The sequence below is a fragment of the Carettochelys insculpta genome, chromosome 1 (genome assembly GCF_033958435.1).
Source record: "Carettochelys insculpta isolate YL-2023 chromosome 1, ASM3395843v1, whole genome shotgun sequence".
NCBI lineage: Eukaryota > Metazoa > Chordata > Testudines > Carettochelyidae > Carettochelys > Carettochelys insculpta.
Genome location: NC_134137.1, coordinates 247,816,548 through 247,834,179, shown reverse-complemented (window position 1 = coordinate 247,834,179; position 17,632 = coordinate 247,816,548). Strand labels below are relative to the sequence as shown.

At 46.9% G+C, this 17,632-nt stretch overlaps 1 protein-coding gene across 1 annotated transcript in view; it reads left to right on the top strand.

Moving 5' to 3' along the window:
* Positions 1-6,763, top strand: part of LOC142018198 (1-acylglycerol-3-phosphate O-acyltransferase Pnpla3-like) — a 34,130-nt gene extending 27,367 nt beyond the window's left edge. Inside the window, exons 8-9 of the mRNA XM_075003761.1 lie at positions 376-492; positions 4,319-6,763. Coding sequence (XP_074859862.1) covers positions 376-492; positions 4,319-4,610 — 409 coding nt within the window. The 3' untranslated portion in view covers positions 4,611-6,763. The remainder of the gene's footprint in view (positions 1-375; positions 493-4,318) is intronic.
* Positions 6,764-17,632: the final 10,869 nt, after the last annotated feature.

The following is a 17,632-nucleotide window of genomic DNA, read 5'->3' as shown; positions in this document are numbered from 1 at the left end:
TAAATTTCGAAATAGCTAGGTGCCATTTCAAAATGCATTTTTGTGTGCAGCTGTTATATTTCAAAACAATCCATTCCAGAATAGCTATTCTGAAATAACTTATTTCAAAATAATGCTGCTGTGTAGACACAGCCTTGGAGAGTTATTTTGCGTGTGCAGGACAACGGACACTTCTTTGAAGAATTTACAGATTCAGGTGCGTGGCTCATGTGGAATACAGAAAGAGACCACACATCTGTGAGCCTCCAGGTACAGTAAGTACCCTTCACATTGGCAAGATGTGTTCATGTCGTAAAGCTTGCATTGGAAAACTTTTGTGAAACTTCCAACATAAATTCAGGTGTGCAGAAACATTTTATTTTTTAATTACTGCAGGTTAGTAGACTGGTTTCCTGATATCCCTGATGATGTTCGATGGATGCAGAGACAACTGTGTCATATTATTAGCACAGCTTATTCTCGGGCAAGAAATAAGCTATTCACTACATACAGGTAAATCATTGTGTTGCTATGTGCAAACTGCTGCATCTTTTACATTTATTTTATTTTACCAATCAAAAACTTAGTGCAATTATTAATACCGTTGTGCGAGCATTTAACAGAAGGGTAAGTAGAAATTTGTTTCACTTCTACCAAAGCACTGTTATGTCTGTATTACAGTATATTAAGGGTTGTTTTCCTGCTTTCTCTTTATTAGATGTGATATTAATCACCATGTTTAATCAAGAGGTTTCTTCAGTAAATAGCTTCATGCTCTTTCCTCAGGACTAATAGCTGAGACAGTCGCAGCAGGGTCTTCTAGCACCTGTTCTTCTCCTGCCTCCACCACCACTTCTTTTTTCTCTGTCTTTTCTCTGCTTCTGAAGATGGACTCAATGGGCTACATATGCACTACAAGATAAATTTGAGTTTGAGGCAGTTAGCTTGATATTATCCTGTGAATGTCTTCACTGTAAATACCATTAACTCAACTGAGGGAGCACTAATATCGATATCCTAATATAGTCGGTACCTGCTGGATGTAGCATCAAGTTCATATTTGAAAGGCCAAATAAAGGCCAGTGTGGAAGAGCCATGTCTTAAAATTTAATTTATTGGCCCCCAAAGGTGTCCCGTATGTAACCCACAATGCTCCACAGTGCTCTGCTCTGGCTGCCGCTCTGCAGGTGCACAGGACTTAGGTAACAGGAGTACTGTGAATTTTAAATCAGGACCAGGAAGCCTGTGACTGTGGGCTGTTGTTTGCATGAGGCTGAGAAGCGTCTTTCTTTCTTTGCTATTAGTGCTGCGTATGTATCTACCCATTACAAATAGCCCCTACAGGAAGTTCATGGTTCTGTCTCTAAACTTGGTATTTTTTGCTGTGCTGCCTGGTGTCAGCCGCTGCCCCACTGCACCACATGGCAGCAAGGCTGTTGTGGGGATCGTGCTTGCATAACAGACCAAGAAACTTCTTCTCAACAGTTTACATTTGTGTGCACCCCCTTCCATCCCCCACAGGCACCATGCAGTCAGGGTCTTTCCTGAGCTCAGACATATCACATGGGTAGCCCCCAACCCAGTAAAAGGATGTGCCTGCCATTCGGTGCTGACCATGCCACCAGGCAGCATGATATCGTGGCTTGTGTGTGATTAGGGCTACAAAGACAGGAAAGAATGTCAGGGGCTTGCAGCCGCCAGGGGCAGTCTCCCCCGGTGGCTAAGATTTTTGGGGCCTTTCTGCTGCAAAGGGAGACTACTTCACCTGTCCCTCCCACTAAAACCTCCCATGCCTCTGCCTCAATAAGGACCTGGGGGGGGGGGTTTGCTGCCGCTGGGGTGGAAGTCTCCCCCAGCAGCTAAGATTTTTGGGGTGTTGCTGCCATCCACCGTGTTGGCAATTTCTGTGTAGTAGACAGGGAAGACAAAAATATTTGTTCCTAGCTTTTTCTATCCTCTTTCTTCTAACTTTGCACCCTTTCATGCAGGGAAGAGTGGGTGGAGGGCCATTTGAGAATACAGACTGTGCACAGAAGCTGTATAATGAATGGGGAAGGTAAACACCCTCCCCTCAGCAACTCTCTTTTTTCCAAATCATTACTATCTACTCTTTCTTCATGCTTTTCATTGTTCCAGTTCTTTACAGGGATCAGGTGCAATTTAGGGAGGGAGACAGTCAGTGGAAGGCCAGTTGAGAAGACACAGTTGCTGATTTTTATAAAATCCTTGATAATTCAGTTACAAAAGAAAGAGATTTCTGTTAACTTTGCCATCTTTGTCGATGTCCTATTTTTTTTTCCTTCCCCCTGGAAAAATGGACATTTGCTTACCACAGGAGAGGAGTGAGGGCAATGCAGTGTGGGAAGATGTCAAACACCAGCGAGTATACCCAGAATGCTACAGGGATGAGGGAACTGTGGGATAGGTTTCCATAATGCAGTGCTGCAAGTCTATGTTTATTGACTGCATGTGGCAGCAATAAGTTGACTTTGTGAGGAGCATGTGCACAGCTGAGGATGGTCAAATTCGAAGTTATAAAATCCAGCATTACAAAATCGATATTAATGAATTTGAATTTATCTCGTAGTCTAGACATAGCCCATCAGAAGAGATTTTTTCAATATTTTGCTTTGAGCACTGGGAGTATTATGAATTCCTTCATTCTGTTAGAAGGATGGACTGCCCAGCTGGTGTAGCCCTTTTTTCTCTGTCCACTAGTGGTGGAGTGGAAACATCACTCCAAGCAACTTTGTGCACAGAGATAAAGACTGCTGACTGGGAAGCAGGCTGCTCACGGGGAGAAACAGAAAATGCCTGTCCCCAGGGGAACTGGGACCTACTGAGGAAATTCTGATTGATAGTGGGGAACTAAGTTATGTTCTTTTAAATTAAAGCAACCCACTACATACAGCTTCTAGAGCTGAGGTGGCAGGAGGGGCCATACTCAATTAGGGCTTTCTCAGGATACTTGCTCATGGATAGCTAGCCTGTTGGTTCAACCTCTCCAGTTTTTCTGACCACCAGACTTCCTGCTGTGATGCACCACACCTTCTCCCATAATGACCCTAAGTCTGAATCTTTTACATCCTTTTTTAAAGCACATCACAGAGAAACAGTTAGCAGAGGCAGCGAGTGGGTACATCAGATACCTGTCCTTTGCTTGAAACTACAACTTCCTTCCCATCTTTAAAATAACTGAAAAGAATAAAACTTTGTCCTACTCCTCCTTTGCTGTGGTTGACTCTATGTTCTGGTGATGACTTCTTAAAGCTCAAAGTCCTGCTTAAAGGACTTTGTGCTCTGGGGTAACTTGCTCTTGTGCGAATCTCAACTCCTGTTTAAATTACTGGATTTTCGGCCTCGCAACGACTGATGGTATTTTTCCTATAAACTCCTACTTTCTTTTTGTTTGTTTTTCCTTTTTCTCCTTAAGATAACAGTCCCTATCTCTCAATTCTCAACAGGAGTCAAAATTCAGACTTCCATGTGAATTTTATGCAGTTAGGAAACTTAAAAAGGTCCCCTAAATATTAACTCTGTGGTTAGCACAACATCCAAATTTCAGCTAAAGAAGTAGCCATCAAAATTAAGACTCTCTAGGGAGAGAGATGAAATTTAAAGGAAAATGGTGCTAAATATCTTTTCATGATTGGTTCTCCATGTCTGTGTCTAAGAAAAGAGGAATAACTTACTAATTGTGAAAATGTAGGAAACTAATCAACAGACAAAACATTTCTGTTTTTGTTAGACTTAGTGATATTTTAAGTAGTCCCTAAGTGAGGAATAAGAACCATGACTGTGACACATACAGCGCTTTATAACGTATGTCAATTGAGAATATGTAAATTATTTATAGGAAGTCCATTTTTAAAAAAGCTATGCTGCACACTCATTCATACTGGTAATTAACTTTATAAGAGAGGTAGGAAACAGACTTCACAGCATTTTCTCACTACAGAATCTCCTCAGTTGGCCATTTTTGTTCAGTAGCATTGGAGAGGAGTTGTTAAAACTTAGCATTGCTAGCTGATGCTTATCAGATCATCCTAATGACTGTCCATGCACAACCATTTCATACTTACGTTGTACCACACTTCAAAACTATGCAGACACCCTCAGTAGGATGTGATCCATTCACATTCAGACTTTTGATATCTTATTTTCTGTTACCCCATTACAAATAATATATTTACATTTATTTCCATGGGGGGGATGTTACAGTTTCATCTAAGTTAACCTTGCATAGAGGAAGAAATCCTACTCCATCATAGTTTGAGACACAGAAGCCTTCTTAAAATATTGCTAATACATATTTTGTTTTTGTTTTCTCCCCTCACAGCAATGACAGCTCTGCATTACTCAGAAAATGTGAGACTGTTCCACCTAATGTAGAATTGTATTCTCCCTACTGCCATTCTAAAGTGCCACATTCTGCTGCAGACCTTGAAGGTTGGCTCTGGGATTTTCCGTACTACAGAGACTCAGCAGAGAAGCAAATTTATGTTGGTGTAAAGGGGCTCTCATACTCTGATTCTCATAATATTTTCTTCATGAACTCTGAAGAATCTGGCTTGGAAATGGATTTTGATGCCTCCTCAGACGAGAGCTTCCAAACTGCTTTAGAAGATTAGTTTTGAAGGCTCTGAAATCTGTTTGACAGAGAAGCTTAATCTTGTGACGCAAGCTCATTCTTCCATCTTGCCTATAAGTATTAGAAGACTGTTTTGTTTACAGCTCAATGACTAATTGCCTTTGAGGCCTTGACAGTGCTACAGATTATACAAACTAGTCACTGTACTACATAAGTCACATTTTTGTTAATATATTAAATCACTGACTTCATTTCAAAATGACAATAGAACAATATCTGGGAAGAAAATTCCACTCCAAGCAACCAGCCATTAAAAAGCTACAAAAAAATCAAATCCTATAAATAGCTTGTTCTAGCCTGAAACTAACATATATAGAAAAGTTGCATTTTAAAAGGCATACTTTTAAATGTGGATAGTGTTCTTAGGTACTTCTTTAGCACTTGCATGAAATCACACAATTTGTACTTTTTAAAAGAAAGTATATATAAGGAACTTTTTAAGAGCCTCCAATATCTGTTTGCCTTATGTTTAAATGTACTTTTTTGTGAATAAAAGGCACCAACTTTGATTGCCTTATAACTGTAATCCAAGTTATCCATTCCTAACACATTTTATGAAGGAAACTACTTAACTAATGAGAAGGAAAGAAGTCACAAAACTGGGTCATCTTTAGCCTTAAGTGTTAAAAGGCATAAATATACTGACTTCAGTGGAACTGTGTATGCTTAGCAAGGGCTTAATATGAACTAATGCTTTTAGATTATTTTAAAAAGAAAAACAGCTAGACCAGTGATCTTTTGAAAATACAGTATCATTCAACAGAGCTGTGTAGAGCAACAATTAATGAAGTTGTCAAAACAACTTTGTGACATTACGATACTAGTGTCAGGTTTGTGCTTTGATGTGTGGATTACATACATTGTCCTCTGGAAAATGAAAAGGGAGGCCTTCCTTTTTTTATTTCTTGAAAGAGCAGAAAGGGGATCCCAGTGATGCAATTCTGTTTGTTTAGCACTTCCTGTGCTAATTCATCTCAAGCAGTGTAGGGAAATTTCCTAACATATGAATTTTTGAGATCAGAATGAATAAGCCACGCTCAAAACAAATGTATGATATTGTTGTCCTCATGTGATACTTTAAAAGGCTGCATGCAGGTCTAAAACTACTTTACCCAAAAAAACCCTCCCCCCATGCCTCAAACTCTCAAGTGCTGTCAATTCTAACAGTTTCTAAAAGCGTTTCTCAATATAAGTGCCATTGTGGTTTCAAATTTCAGTACATACAGGGCTTTAAGTATTTTATGAGCTCATCTGCCAAAACTCTGATAGTTATGAAGATAATTATTAAACCACTGTTTTAATTATAAGGTTTTTTTAGCAATATGTTTTGGCCTAATGATTGATTTTTTTTAAAGACAAGTAATTTCTTGTCTTTTTCTAAAAAACCACCTGGCACTTAAAGGGCAAATACTATTTCTAGTACAGTAGTGATTTACTCCAAATACACATCTGTATTGCAGGGAGAAGAGAACTCTCTTGAGCATTTATTGGGAGTGGCCTGTAAAGAAAAAGTTACTGGAAAGGGAAGGGAGAAAAGAATTTATTTTTTGCTAACAGTATAGTGCAATTTTTTAATATTTATAGGTCTTTAAGTTGTCAAAACCTTGACATTGCTAACTTGAATTAGAAGTTGAACAGTTTTTATGTTTGCAGAGAAAATTCACAAGTCAAAGTGCGACACATTAGGAATAAACCTAAATTAAAATGCTATAAAAACATTGTTAAAATATTGCAAAAGTAAAATGTATTCTCTCCCCCCACATAGACTATTAAAGCATTCTTTATGTTATACTCAGTGATTATTTTTACATCTTTGATGCTATTTCATTTGAAAAAATGGTGCTTGATTTTGTTGTTAGACTCTTGTACGTCTTTGATTCTGCACAGTAACCTGTTAAATAAAAAATATTGGTATAACCACTAATTTTTTCAAAAAATAAAACATAAGTTGTGGTTCTGTAATGTCTCACTTCTCATGGCAAACTGCAATTATGAAATGCTCTTTTTTCCCCTCCTGCCACATTTTAGGAAATACTGTTTTAGTAAATTAATTAATTAACATTAGGCCACAATTCTACAAAGACTTGCAAATGTACTTGGCTTTACATTTATGAGAAACCCCACTGACTTCAATGGGACTAATACACATTCAAAAATCTTTCCAGGATTGTTGCCGGCATTTCCTGTTAACACCATTCTTCTTCAGGAAGTGGCCCTGTGGGTTCTCCACTGTAGGTGTATGTGCACCCCTGCATCTCTAATCGGAGATTTTTGGTAGCAGTGTCCTCTAAGCTTATGCATGTGCTCTCCCTCCCTTGTGGTCCACCTCAAGGCTATATAGCACTGCACCAGCAAAGCCCCACATTTTCTTCTCTGCTGCAGAGCCCTATAGAGAACTCCAAAGTAGAGGGGAGGAAGGTGGGTTATGGAGCACACACACAGACACGCATCTCGAAGATCCATTGTTACTCCACAAGGTGAGCAACCTCCTCTTCTTCGAGTAGAGCAGAAGGTAGGGTATTCAATTGCATTTTCTTTTAGCAAACTAATACGCCTGCACTTACAGTGATTGCTCTCATGCCTCAGCACAATGGTATAAAAATACCTTAGAAATATGATTGAGCCTTCATCTCAACTACTCTCACTGCAATGTGGCAGTTATATGGTCAACATTCTTTTATTTCATCAATCCCACATGCATAAGCCACTGTGCTTACACACTGTTAACATACTATATAACCATCCCTAAAAGTCCTGCTTTACTTCACTGGTTCAAGACAAGCCCCATGTGCAGCAGCTAGACTGACTGGGTGTAGCTGCCGCTTGTGGACTGCCAGTATAGTTCTCTGCCATGGAAGTCTGTATTTCTTCATCCTTCACTAGTGCAATACAAGACCTTACTCTATGCAGCTAGTGTAACCTACCCACCTGGGTGTGGTTTGCTATACTATGTAGTGGCACCCAGATCACACACAGAAGAGAATAAGTCTTGTCTACCGGCAGCTGGCTTTGAGCTCAAACTGTGGAGCTGTGGTTACACTAGCAAGTTCTTCAAAAAGATCTTTTGAAAGAAGGCGGATCTTCCAAAAGATCCTGCAGAGCGTCTACCCACAAAAAGCGTTCTTTTGAAAGTAAATCGACAGAATAAGGCGCTCCTTTCGAAATCACTCTTCTCTTCCCATTTCAGGAGGGGAGCCCCCTTTTGAAAGTTTCTTTCAAAAGAAAACATATGTAGATGCTCCACGAGGCCCTTCTTTTGAAAGAGCAGTCTTCATGGCACCTGATTTGTTTGATTCCCTGGCCTGTTCTTTCGAACGAGCAGGGATGCTCTCTTTCTAAAGAGCAGCATACTCTTTTGATCTGCTTTTGTGTGTGTGTGGATGCACTCTTTCGAAAGAGGTTCTTTGGGACGTGGTCTTCCAGCAGGGCTTCTTCTGAAAGATACTGGGGTGCAGACATAGCCTAGCCTGCACTAAGCTCCAGAAGTCCCAGGTTTGAGTCTGTCGGTGGTCAGTTACACTAAGACCATGTATCAGAGGGGGTGGCTGTGATAGTCTGTATTGATAAAAACAACAAGAAATCCCGTGGCACCTTGTAGGCTAACATATTTTGGAGCACATACTTTTTAGAGTAAGACAGTGGCTCTGGTGGAGGAGGTGGTGGCTGGCTCCTCCAGGCTGCACCAGTGGTACCTCGGCGGGGGGGTGCAGCAGCCCAGGAGGCGTGCGCAGGGGTTCAGGAACCTTGCCAATGGAGGTATTGGAAACAGGCTGGGACGGAGGGTGCTGGGAGAGCTGTGAGTCAGGTGGGTGTTGGGAGCAGGCTGGACTGGGCTGGATGGTGCAGGGGGAAGCTCTGGAGCATGGCTGGAGGTGCCTGACTGCATGGCTGCGGGTGCCCCACCATGGAGCTGGAGACACTTTGCTGTGCACACCTGGGCTACGTCTACACGTGCACGCTACATCGAAATAGCTTATTTCGATGAATAACGTCTACACGTCCTCCAGGGCTTGCAACGTCGACATTCAACTTCGACGTTGGGCAGCACCACATCGAAACAGGAGCTGCGAGGGAACGTCTACACGCCAAAGTAGCACACATCGAAATAAGGGTGCCAGGAACAGCTGCAGACAGGGTCACGGCGGACTCAACAGCAAGCTGCTCCCTTAAAGGGCCCCTCCCAGACACAGTTGCACTAAACAACACAAGATCCACAGACCCGACAACTGGTTGCAGACCCTGTACATGCAGCATGGATCCCCAGCTGCCGCAGCAGCACCCAGAAGACCTGGGCTAAGGGCTGCTGCACACGGTGACCATAGAGCCCCGCAGGGACTGGAGAGAGAGTGTCTCTCAACCCCTCAGCTGATGGCTGCCATGGCAGACCCCGCTATTTCGATGTTGCGGGATGCGGATCGTCTACACATGCCCTACTTCGACATTCAACTTTGAAGTAGGGTGCTATTCCCATCCTCTCATGGGGTTAGCGACTTCGACGTCTCGCCACCTAACGTCGATTTCAACTTCGAAATAGCACCCAACACGTGTAGCTGTGACGGGCGCTATTTCAAAGTTGGCGCCACTACTTCGAAGTAGCGTGCACGTGTAGACGTGGCCCTGGAAATACCGGTGGCTCCTCCAGGCTACACCAGCAGTAAGTCCTTACCTTACCTGCGGGGGCGGGTGTGTGCAGGGAGCGGCGGGCCATGGGGGCTCAAGGACTGGAGCAGGGTGGGTGTGAGGAGCAGGGTGGGTGTGAGGAGCAGGTTGGGCTGGGCAGGAGGATGCGGGGGGAGCTGTGGAGCGTGGCTGGAAGTGCCTGACCATGTGGTTGTGGGCACCCGCCACAGGGCCAGAAACATTTCGCTGTGAGCAGCTGAAGGTACCGGCGGCTCCTGTGGAGGAGGAGGAGGTGGAGGATCCTTCAGGCTGGAGCAGTGGTGAGTCCTTACCTTACCTGGGGGTTGGTTCGGGGACTGGGCTGGAGTGGGTCTTGAAAGTGGACCAGACCAGGGGATGCAGTGAGGAGCTGCGAGCCAGGGGTTGTTGGGAGTGGGCCGGGCTGCGGGTGTGGAGGGGGGAGCTCAGCGACAGGGGAGCAGGTGGTGGCAGGGAGGATCAAGCCAGCCCGATCCTCTCCACCATTTGCCATGTGTTATTTCTTCTTGCTCACATGGTCCTCCATGAGCCCCAAGCAGGGGCAGCAGCAGCGCCAGCAGCCCACGGGCACTGGGTGGGCAGCATGGACCCCCGAGCCTGATGGCGGGTGGGCGGACTGAGGGGCTTCTGCCCCTCATACTGCATGAGATGAGGGCCCGGGATACTTGGGTTCCTGGATTATTTTGATTAATCCAACGGGTGTATGAACCATGATGTGATCACTGGCATCCAAGGAAACGTGACTCCTTATGTCACCCCAGGGAAGACAACCCTGTTATAAAATTCCTCACTGTCTTCTGGGTAGGTTTGGGAGATCCAAAGGATATGGGAGTAAAGCCAGACCCAAAATCTGGAGTGGAGACCCTAAAGCGGTTAGTAGGGAGGATTCGTCAAACCTGCTTTCTGGCATCTCCTTGCAGTCACCTCAGTTCCACACGTGTCGACTTCTATCTTTCCTTTGGATTCAACTGCGGTGACTGAGACGGTGAAAGTACCGCTTGGGCAATGCACTTGCTCCATACACTAGTCCAGGCAATGCAGTGTGTAAGGGGGTGCCAAATGGAGAGGACACTCCATCCCTAGCTGATAGCATGGAAACAACACAGGAAGTGGCAGTTATGGGTTATAAGCCCACCTCAACTGGTGAAGAGGACGCTGCCACGGGTCACTTTTGTCAGTGGGAGGAGTCATCACGCTCCACTGGTCAGCTACAAACCGCCTCAAACTGGCAGTCCCCAGTCAATAAGGTGCTGACCTGCCACATCTGCCTTCCCCATTGGGTGCATGGGGAAAGACCAAAAATCAAAAAGTGGATATAAATGACATACCCACCAAAAATGAAACAATAAATCAGCTTGCCTCTGGCTCAGTAGCTGGAATGTGCAGACCATGCGTCCAGGACTTGAATCTGCCCATGACCTTATGGACACTGACTCAGTATGAAAAACAGCAGTCATAGATCAACAGCTACACAAACACAACATTGACATCGCTGCTCTCCAGGAAACCATGCTGGCAGATGCTGGATCAGTGAAAGAAACCAACTATGGTTTCTTCTGGGAGAGCTTGAGTTCAGAGGAACACCGCCTCTACGGAGTTGGATTTGCTGTTCAGAACAATCTGCTGAAATCTATCAGTAGGCCCACAGCTGAATCAGAAACACATTTTCTTCTTCGAGTGGTCCCCATGGGTGCTCCACAGTAGGTGTCGGGCTCGCCCCGGTGCCGCAGATCAGAAATTTCCAGCAGTCTCCATCGGGTTGCGCATGCGCCGATGCGCGTCGGTCCTTCGCGCGCTTATGGTCCCGTGCGCGATCTGGTCCCCGCCAGTTCCTTCTCAACCGCCAACGGCTGCAGACAGAACCCACTCTGGCTCCAACGCCCGAGACAGATAAATTCTGTTTTACTTATTGTTAATAGTTATAGCTTGTTAATTAGTTGTTATAGCAATTTTAGGTAAGCGTGTACATAGTCTTAAAAGTAAAAGGGAGTGAGAAAAAGGACGGAGGCGGTCGCCTTCGGCGGGTCCGCTATCTGGAAGCCTTGAACGTTGTTTGTTGACTGTTAACGGTTATCTGTTGCCAGATTGATTGACTGCTAAGTGCCCTGTTAGCACTTAAAGACCTTAAAGACTTTAAAGCTTAAACAATGTCCTCACCGGGTTTTAAGAAGCATGAATCATGCCGGGAGGCCATGCCTGCCTCAGACGGACATAGTAAATGTATTCGGTGCCTCGGGGAAGCCCATGTCCCCCGGAAATGCCCTCATTGCTCTAAGCTTACAGCTGGAGCTCGAAAGGACAGGGAAATGAGGCTCAAAATGTTCCTGTTCGACAAGGCCCTCCAGCCTGGGACATCGGAAAAGCCCCATAAGGAGGGCTCTTCGGGCTCACACAAGAGGAAGGCGGCCTCTCTGACCTCCTCTGTGCAGAAGAAGAAAAAGCTTTCGCCAACTCGATCCCTGCCAGTTACTTCTTTGAGTGGGACGAGTGGAACATGGGGCCCGGGCCCGCTGGCCTCTTATGGTGGGAAGGCCGCGGCGCATGTGCCCGTGCAGGGGCCTCCGGTTGTTAAGGAGGCGGCACCAAGGGCTCTGCAGGCACTGGAAAGGTCAGCACCAGCTTCTGCGGCACTGAGCCTTGCGGCTCCGATGGCACCGGAGCGAGAGCACCCGGCACGGAGCCCAACGGTGCCAGAGGAGATATCCCGAGCGGCACCGAGGACAGCGGCACTGAGCGCGGCACCGGGGGCAACGGAACCCAGCACGGCACCGACTATGGTGCCGCCCCCTCCGGTACCGATGAGAACATCTGTGGCGCCGGAACAGGGAAAAGCGTAGGCAAGGACCTGGCACCGCAGCCCTTCCCCTGAGATCATTGCGCTGCCATTATCACCTCGCTCTCCCCCAGAGATTCAGCGGGCAGCAACTCCAACAGCCTGCCACAGGCCTCCATCTCCATTCCTTCAACCGCCATCTCCTGGACTTGGACATTTTTCACCAACTTCAAGCAGGGATCCCTATGAATACTATCACAGGGGATCCCCGCCTATGTCAGTATCATCTCGACTGTCATGCCATTCTACACATCATGTCTACACTTTCAGGTCGTGGTCCAGGTGCCCATCACCAGGCCCTTGCCCTTGTTGCTATGGCCGTCCTTACCATACGGGATATCGGCACAGGAGATCTGGGTCTCGGCGTAGATCCCCGTCAACGCCTCGTCAACATCACAGCACACAGCCTCACCCTCGGGGAACACCACAAATTTCCCAGTCAGAGAGTGGTTCAAAGGATCTGGAATCCCACCTGGAAACCTTAAAAGTACAACCATGTGAACAGAGTCAGGAACCTGCGGACTTAGAGGAGATGTATCACAGCGATGCCTCCTCGTCCTCCCCAGATGAAGCAGTTGTTCCGGGAGATATCTCTCCCCCAGATGACCTAAAGCAGTTTCAAGAGCTGTTCAAAAGGGTGGCTCAAAGACATTCAAGTGGCGGACGTGCAGGAGAAACACCACAAGCTCCTCAAAAATCTCAGACCTCTAGCTTCATCTAAGATAGCCATCCCATTGGATGAAGCGATTATGGAGTCAGCCACCAACATATGGCAGACTCCAGCCTCCATCCCTCCTACTAACAAGAGGGCAGATAAGAAGTATTTTGTTCCTGCCAAGGGCATGGAATTTCTGTTCAGTCACCCACAGCCTAATTCACTAGTGGTTGAATCCTCGCAACACAGAGCCAAAACGTCCCAGTATAAATCCAGGGGTTCAGACAAGGATATAAAGAAATTAGACCTCCTTGGCAGAAAGGTTTATTCATCATCTATCTTACTGCTACGAATGGCGAATTACGCCGCTCATTTGTCGAACCACAATTTCAACAACTATTCTAAGCTCACCTCACTCATGGACTTCCTCCCAAGCTGCGTCTACACGTGCACACTACTTCGAAGTAGTGGCACCAACTTCGAAATAGCGCCCGTCGCGTCTACACGCGTCGGGCGCTATTTCGAAGTTAACTTCGACGTTAGGCGGCGAGACGTCGAAGTCGCTAACCTCATGAGGAGATAGGAATAGCGCCCTACTTTGACGTTCAACGTCGAAGTAGGGACCGTGTAGACGATCCGCGTCCCGCAACGTCGAAATTGCTGGGTCCTCCATGGCGGCCATCAGCTGGGGGGTTGAGAGATGCTCTCTCTCCAGCCCCTGCAGGGCTCTATGGTCACCGTGGGCAGCAGCCCTTAGCCCAGGGCTTCTGGCTGCTTCTGTGGCAGCTGGGGATCTATGCTGCAGGCACAGGGTCTGCAACCAGTTGTCAGCTCTGTGTATCTTGTGTTGTTTAGTGCAACTGTGTCTCGGAGGGGCCCTTTAAGGGAGCGGCTTGCTGTTGAGTCCGCCCTGTGACCCTGTCTGCAGCTGTGCCTGGCATCCCTATTTCGATGTGTGCTACTTTGACGTGTAGACGTTCCCTCGCTGCGCCTATTTCGATGTTGGGCTGAGCAACGTCGAAGTTGAACATCGACGTTGCCGGCCCTGGAGGACGTGTAGACGTTATTCATCGAAATAGACTATTTCGATGTCGCAACATCGAAATAAGCTATTTCGATGTTGGCTGCACGTGTAGACGTAGCCCCAGAGGATAAAAAGCCGGTCCTCAAAGCAATCGTCCAAGAAGGCTATGCAGCTTCATAAGCAGGAGTCCAGATTGCCTTGGACATAGCAGACACAGCGGCTCATTCCGCAGCCACTGCGGTGGTAATGCGCAGGGAATTGTGGTACCAGATGTCCGGCATTCCCAAGGATCTGCAAGTAAAAATTGCAGATCTTCCTTTTGACAGGCAGAAATTATTTGCGGAATCAACTGACTCGGTTCTACACTCTAGTAAGGACTTGAGAGCTACACTTAGGACCCTGGGTATATATACCCTGCCGTACAGGAGGAAGAAGTTTTACCCTCAGCAATGGCATTACACTTATCAACCACAGCGCACTCAGTATCAACGGGGGTATGATCAGGGGCGCCAACAACAGCCACAGCAGTAAAAGGCCCCTAGACATCGGCCACAGCAGGGCCGCGCCCCCTCCGGACAAAACATAAGACAGCAGGTTTGACAGGTATGTCAGGGACTGCAAAACCAAGACCGTCTCTCAGTGCCAATCTCAACATATGTTTCACCATCGACTCAAGCCATTCTACTCTCAATGGCAAAGCATTACCACAGACAGATGGGTATTGGAGATTATAGCCATGGGGTACACAATCCCTTTTCAATCATTGCCACCACCGAACCCTCCCACCAGGCCACTTTTCAAGGATCCCTCTCACCACATAAAGTTAAAACAGGAGGTGGACCATCTCTTGTTCATAGGAGCGGTGGAGAGAGTACCGGAACAATTCCAGGGCAAAGGCTTCTACTCCTGGTACTTCCTGACAGAGAAGAAGACAGGAGGTTGGAGGCCCATCCTGGATTTACGGGCCCTCAACCAGTATCTGCGCAAACAGCGCTTCAAAATGACTACAATTGCTTCCATAATCACAGCACTGGACGATGGAGACTGGTTTGCAGCCCTCAACTTACATGATGCGTATTTCCATATAACAATTCATCTGGCGCACAGATGTTTCCTCCAGTTCACAGTAGACAGAGAACATTTCCAGTACAGAGTCCTTCCATTCAGTCTCTCTTCGGCACCCAGAGTTTTCACCAAAACTCTGGCAGTCGTATCAGCGCATCTACACGGACAGGGCGTCTTCATTTTTCCGTACTTGGACGACTGCCTGCTGAAAGGAACTTCCAAAGCGGAGGTCTTATGAATGATACGCATTACCACAAACACATTTACCTCACTGGGCCTCATCATCAACCTCTCGAAGTCAAAAACCTAGCCCACACAAAATACAGAATTTATAGGGGCCTGAATAGACTCTGCTACATTAAGGGTATACTCGCCCGATGCCTGTTTTTGCGACATCAAATCCCTGGTACAAGTAATAACGTACAGCCCCACTGTTCCAATCCTAACATGTCTACAGCTGTTGGGGCACATGGCGACCACCACGTTTGTGGTACAAAACACCAGACTGCACATGCGAGGCTTGCAGCATTGGTTGGCGAGTGTGTACAAACCAACAGCTCATACTGTTCACAGGATGGTATCACCCACAACAGAGGTGCAAAGGTCACTGGCATGGTGGGCAAACCCCAAGAACCTACTAGTATGGGTGCCTTTCCGCCAACTGCAAATTACCGTTTTTCTCACAACAGATGCATCCCATATGGGATGGGCAGCACACATGGGCAACGAAGCCACTCAAGGTTTATGGTCCCCCATGGAGAAGACACTGCATATAAACATACTAGAGCTCAGAGCAGTGTTCAATGCGTACAGGCGTTTTCGGAATTACCTGCAAGGAAAAGTAGTCGGGATAAGTACTGACAACACCTCCACCATGTTTTATATAAACTGACAAGGAGGGGCCAGATCTCGTGCACTCTGTGCGGAGGCTGTCCGATTGTGGAACTGGTGCATTGCCAACAATATAACCCTAAGAGCTTCATACTTGCCGGGTGTCCACAATGTAAAGGCGGACCAACTCAGCAGACACTTTGTGCCCACGCACGAGTGGCAGATCCGTTCCGACCTGCTCTGCCGAGTGTTTCGCAAATGGGGGTTTCCCCAAATCGATTCGTTTGCCACTCACAACAACAAGAACTGTCCCCGGTACTGCTCCAGAGCGGGCATAGGACAGGGATCCTTGGGGGATGCCTTCATGATCCCATGGAAGGGCCCTCTAGTCTATGCGTTCCCTCCTACAACACTCATACACAAGGTTTTGGAGAAAGCCAAAAGGGAGAGAGAACGCATGATACTCATAGTTCCAACCTGGGATCGACAACAATGGTTCCCGCTGCTTCTGCGCATGGCACGTCACCGGCCGTTTCCCCTACTGGCAGTACCAGACCTTCTCACACAGGCTTGGGGGTCAATACTGCACCCACACCCGCAGGGACTCCGCCTACAGGCATGGTTAATCCATGGCTCAGCGCCCTAGAGAGTACATGTTCGGAGGGAGTGAAGCAGGTCCTGGCGTGAAGTCGGAGGACTTCCACCAGAAGGACTTATGAGCACAAGTGGACACGATTTACCTCCTGGTGCTCTTCCAAGCAGTTGACACCTCTGGATACCCCTATAACTACAATTCTGGACTACCTGCTAGGACTCAAACAAAAGGGGCTCTCTCTATCCTCGATCAATGTTCATCTCGCGGCTATATCAGCTTTTTGACACGAAGAGGAGGGATCAACCACATTCGCCCATCCTGTTGTCACGCGTTTCCTAAAGGGGTTGGCAAATCTGTATTCCCCTCGGAAACTGATACCACCATCATGGAGTTGGGACTTGGTCCTCCACATGCTGTCGGGACCACCCTTTGAGCCATTGGCTACGGTCCCCCTCCAGTTACTTACCATGAAGACAACCTTCCTTCTTGCGATTATGTCAGCCCGTCGGGTGAGCGAGCTTGCAGCAATAATGGCCACACCGCCCTGCACAGTGTTCTCAAAGGAAGCGGTGGTCTTGTGATTATACCCAGCCTTCATTCCAAAGGTCTCTTCAGACTTCCACATTAACGAACAGATAGTATTACCCTCGTTTTATCCTAAGCCTCACAACTCCAGCAAGGAGGCACGGCTGCACTTATTAGATGTGAGAAGGGCTTTGGCCTTTTACATAGATAGGACTAAGCCTTTCCGGAAAACGGACAGACTCCTGGTGTCCCTCACACCCACGTCGAAAGGGGAAGGCCTATCTTTACAGAGGATTTCAAACCACATCGTATGCTGCATAAGACTGTGCTATGAGCTTCGCAAGACTCCTCTGCCAGTTCTGCCCAGGGCTCACTCCACTAGAGCGATGGCAGCGTCGACAGCCTTCTTCAAGGGAATCGCGCTGAGAGACATCTGCAGAGTGGCAACTTGGTCATCCTATGACACCTTTGCCAAGCACTATGCCATGCACTGGGTGTTTGATGAGGATACACGCCTGTCGACAGCAGTCCTTTCAAGGGCAAGCTGCGCATAAACCGGCTACCCACCTCCTTTTTTGGGGTTACTGCTGGGTAGTCACCTACTGTGGAGCACCCACGGGGACCACTCAAAGAAGAAAGAGATGTTACTCACGTGTGTAGTAACGATGGTTCTTCGAGATGTGTCCCCGTGGGTGCTCCACTACCCACCCGTTCCTCCCCACTTCAGAGCTCTGTTTCGTGTTTTTCAGAAGCATCCGGAGTGGTTGATCAAGAACTGGCGGGGACCGGATCACGCACTTGACTGTAAGCGCATG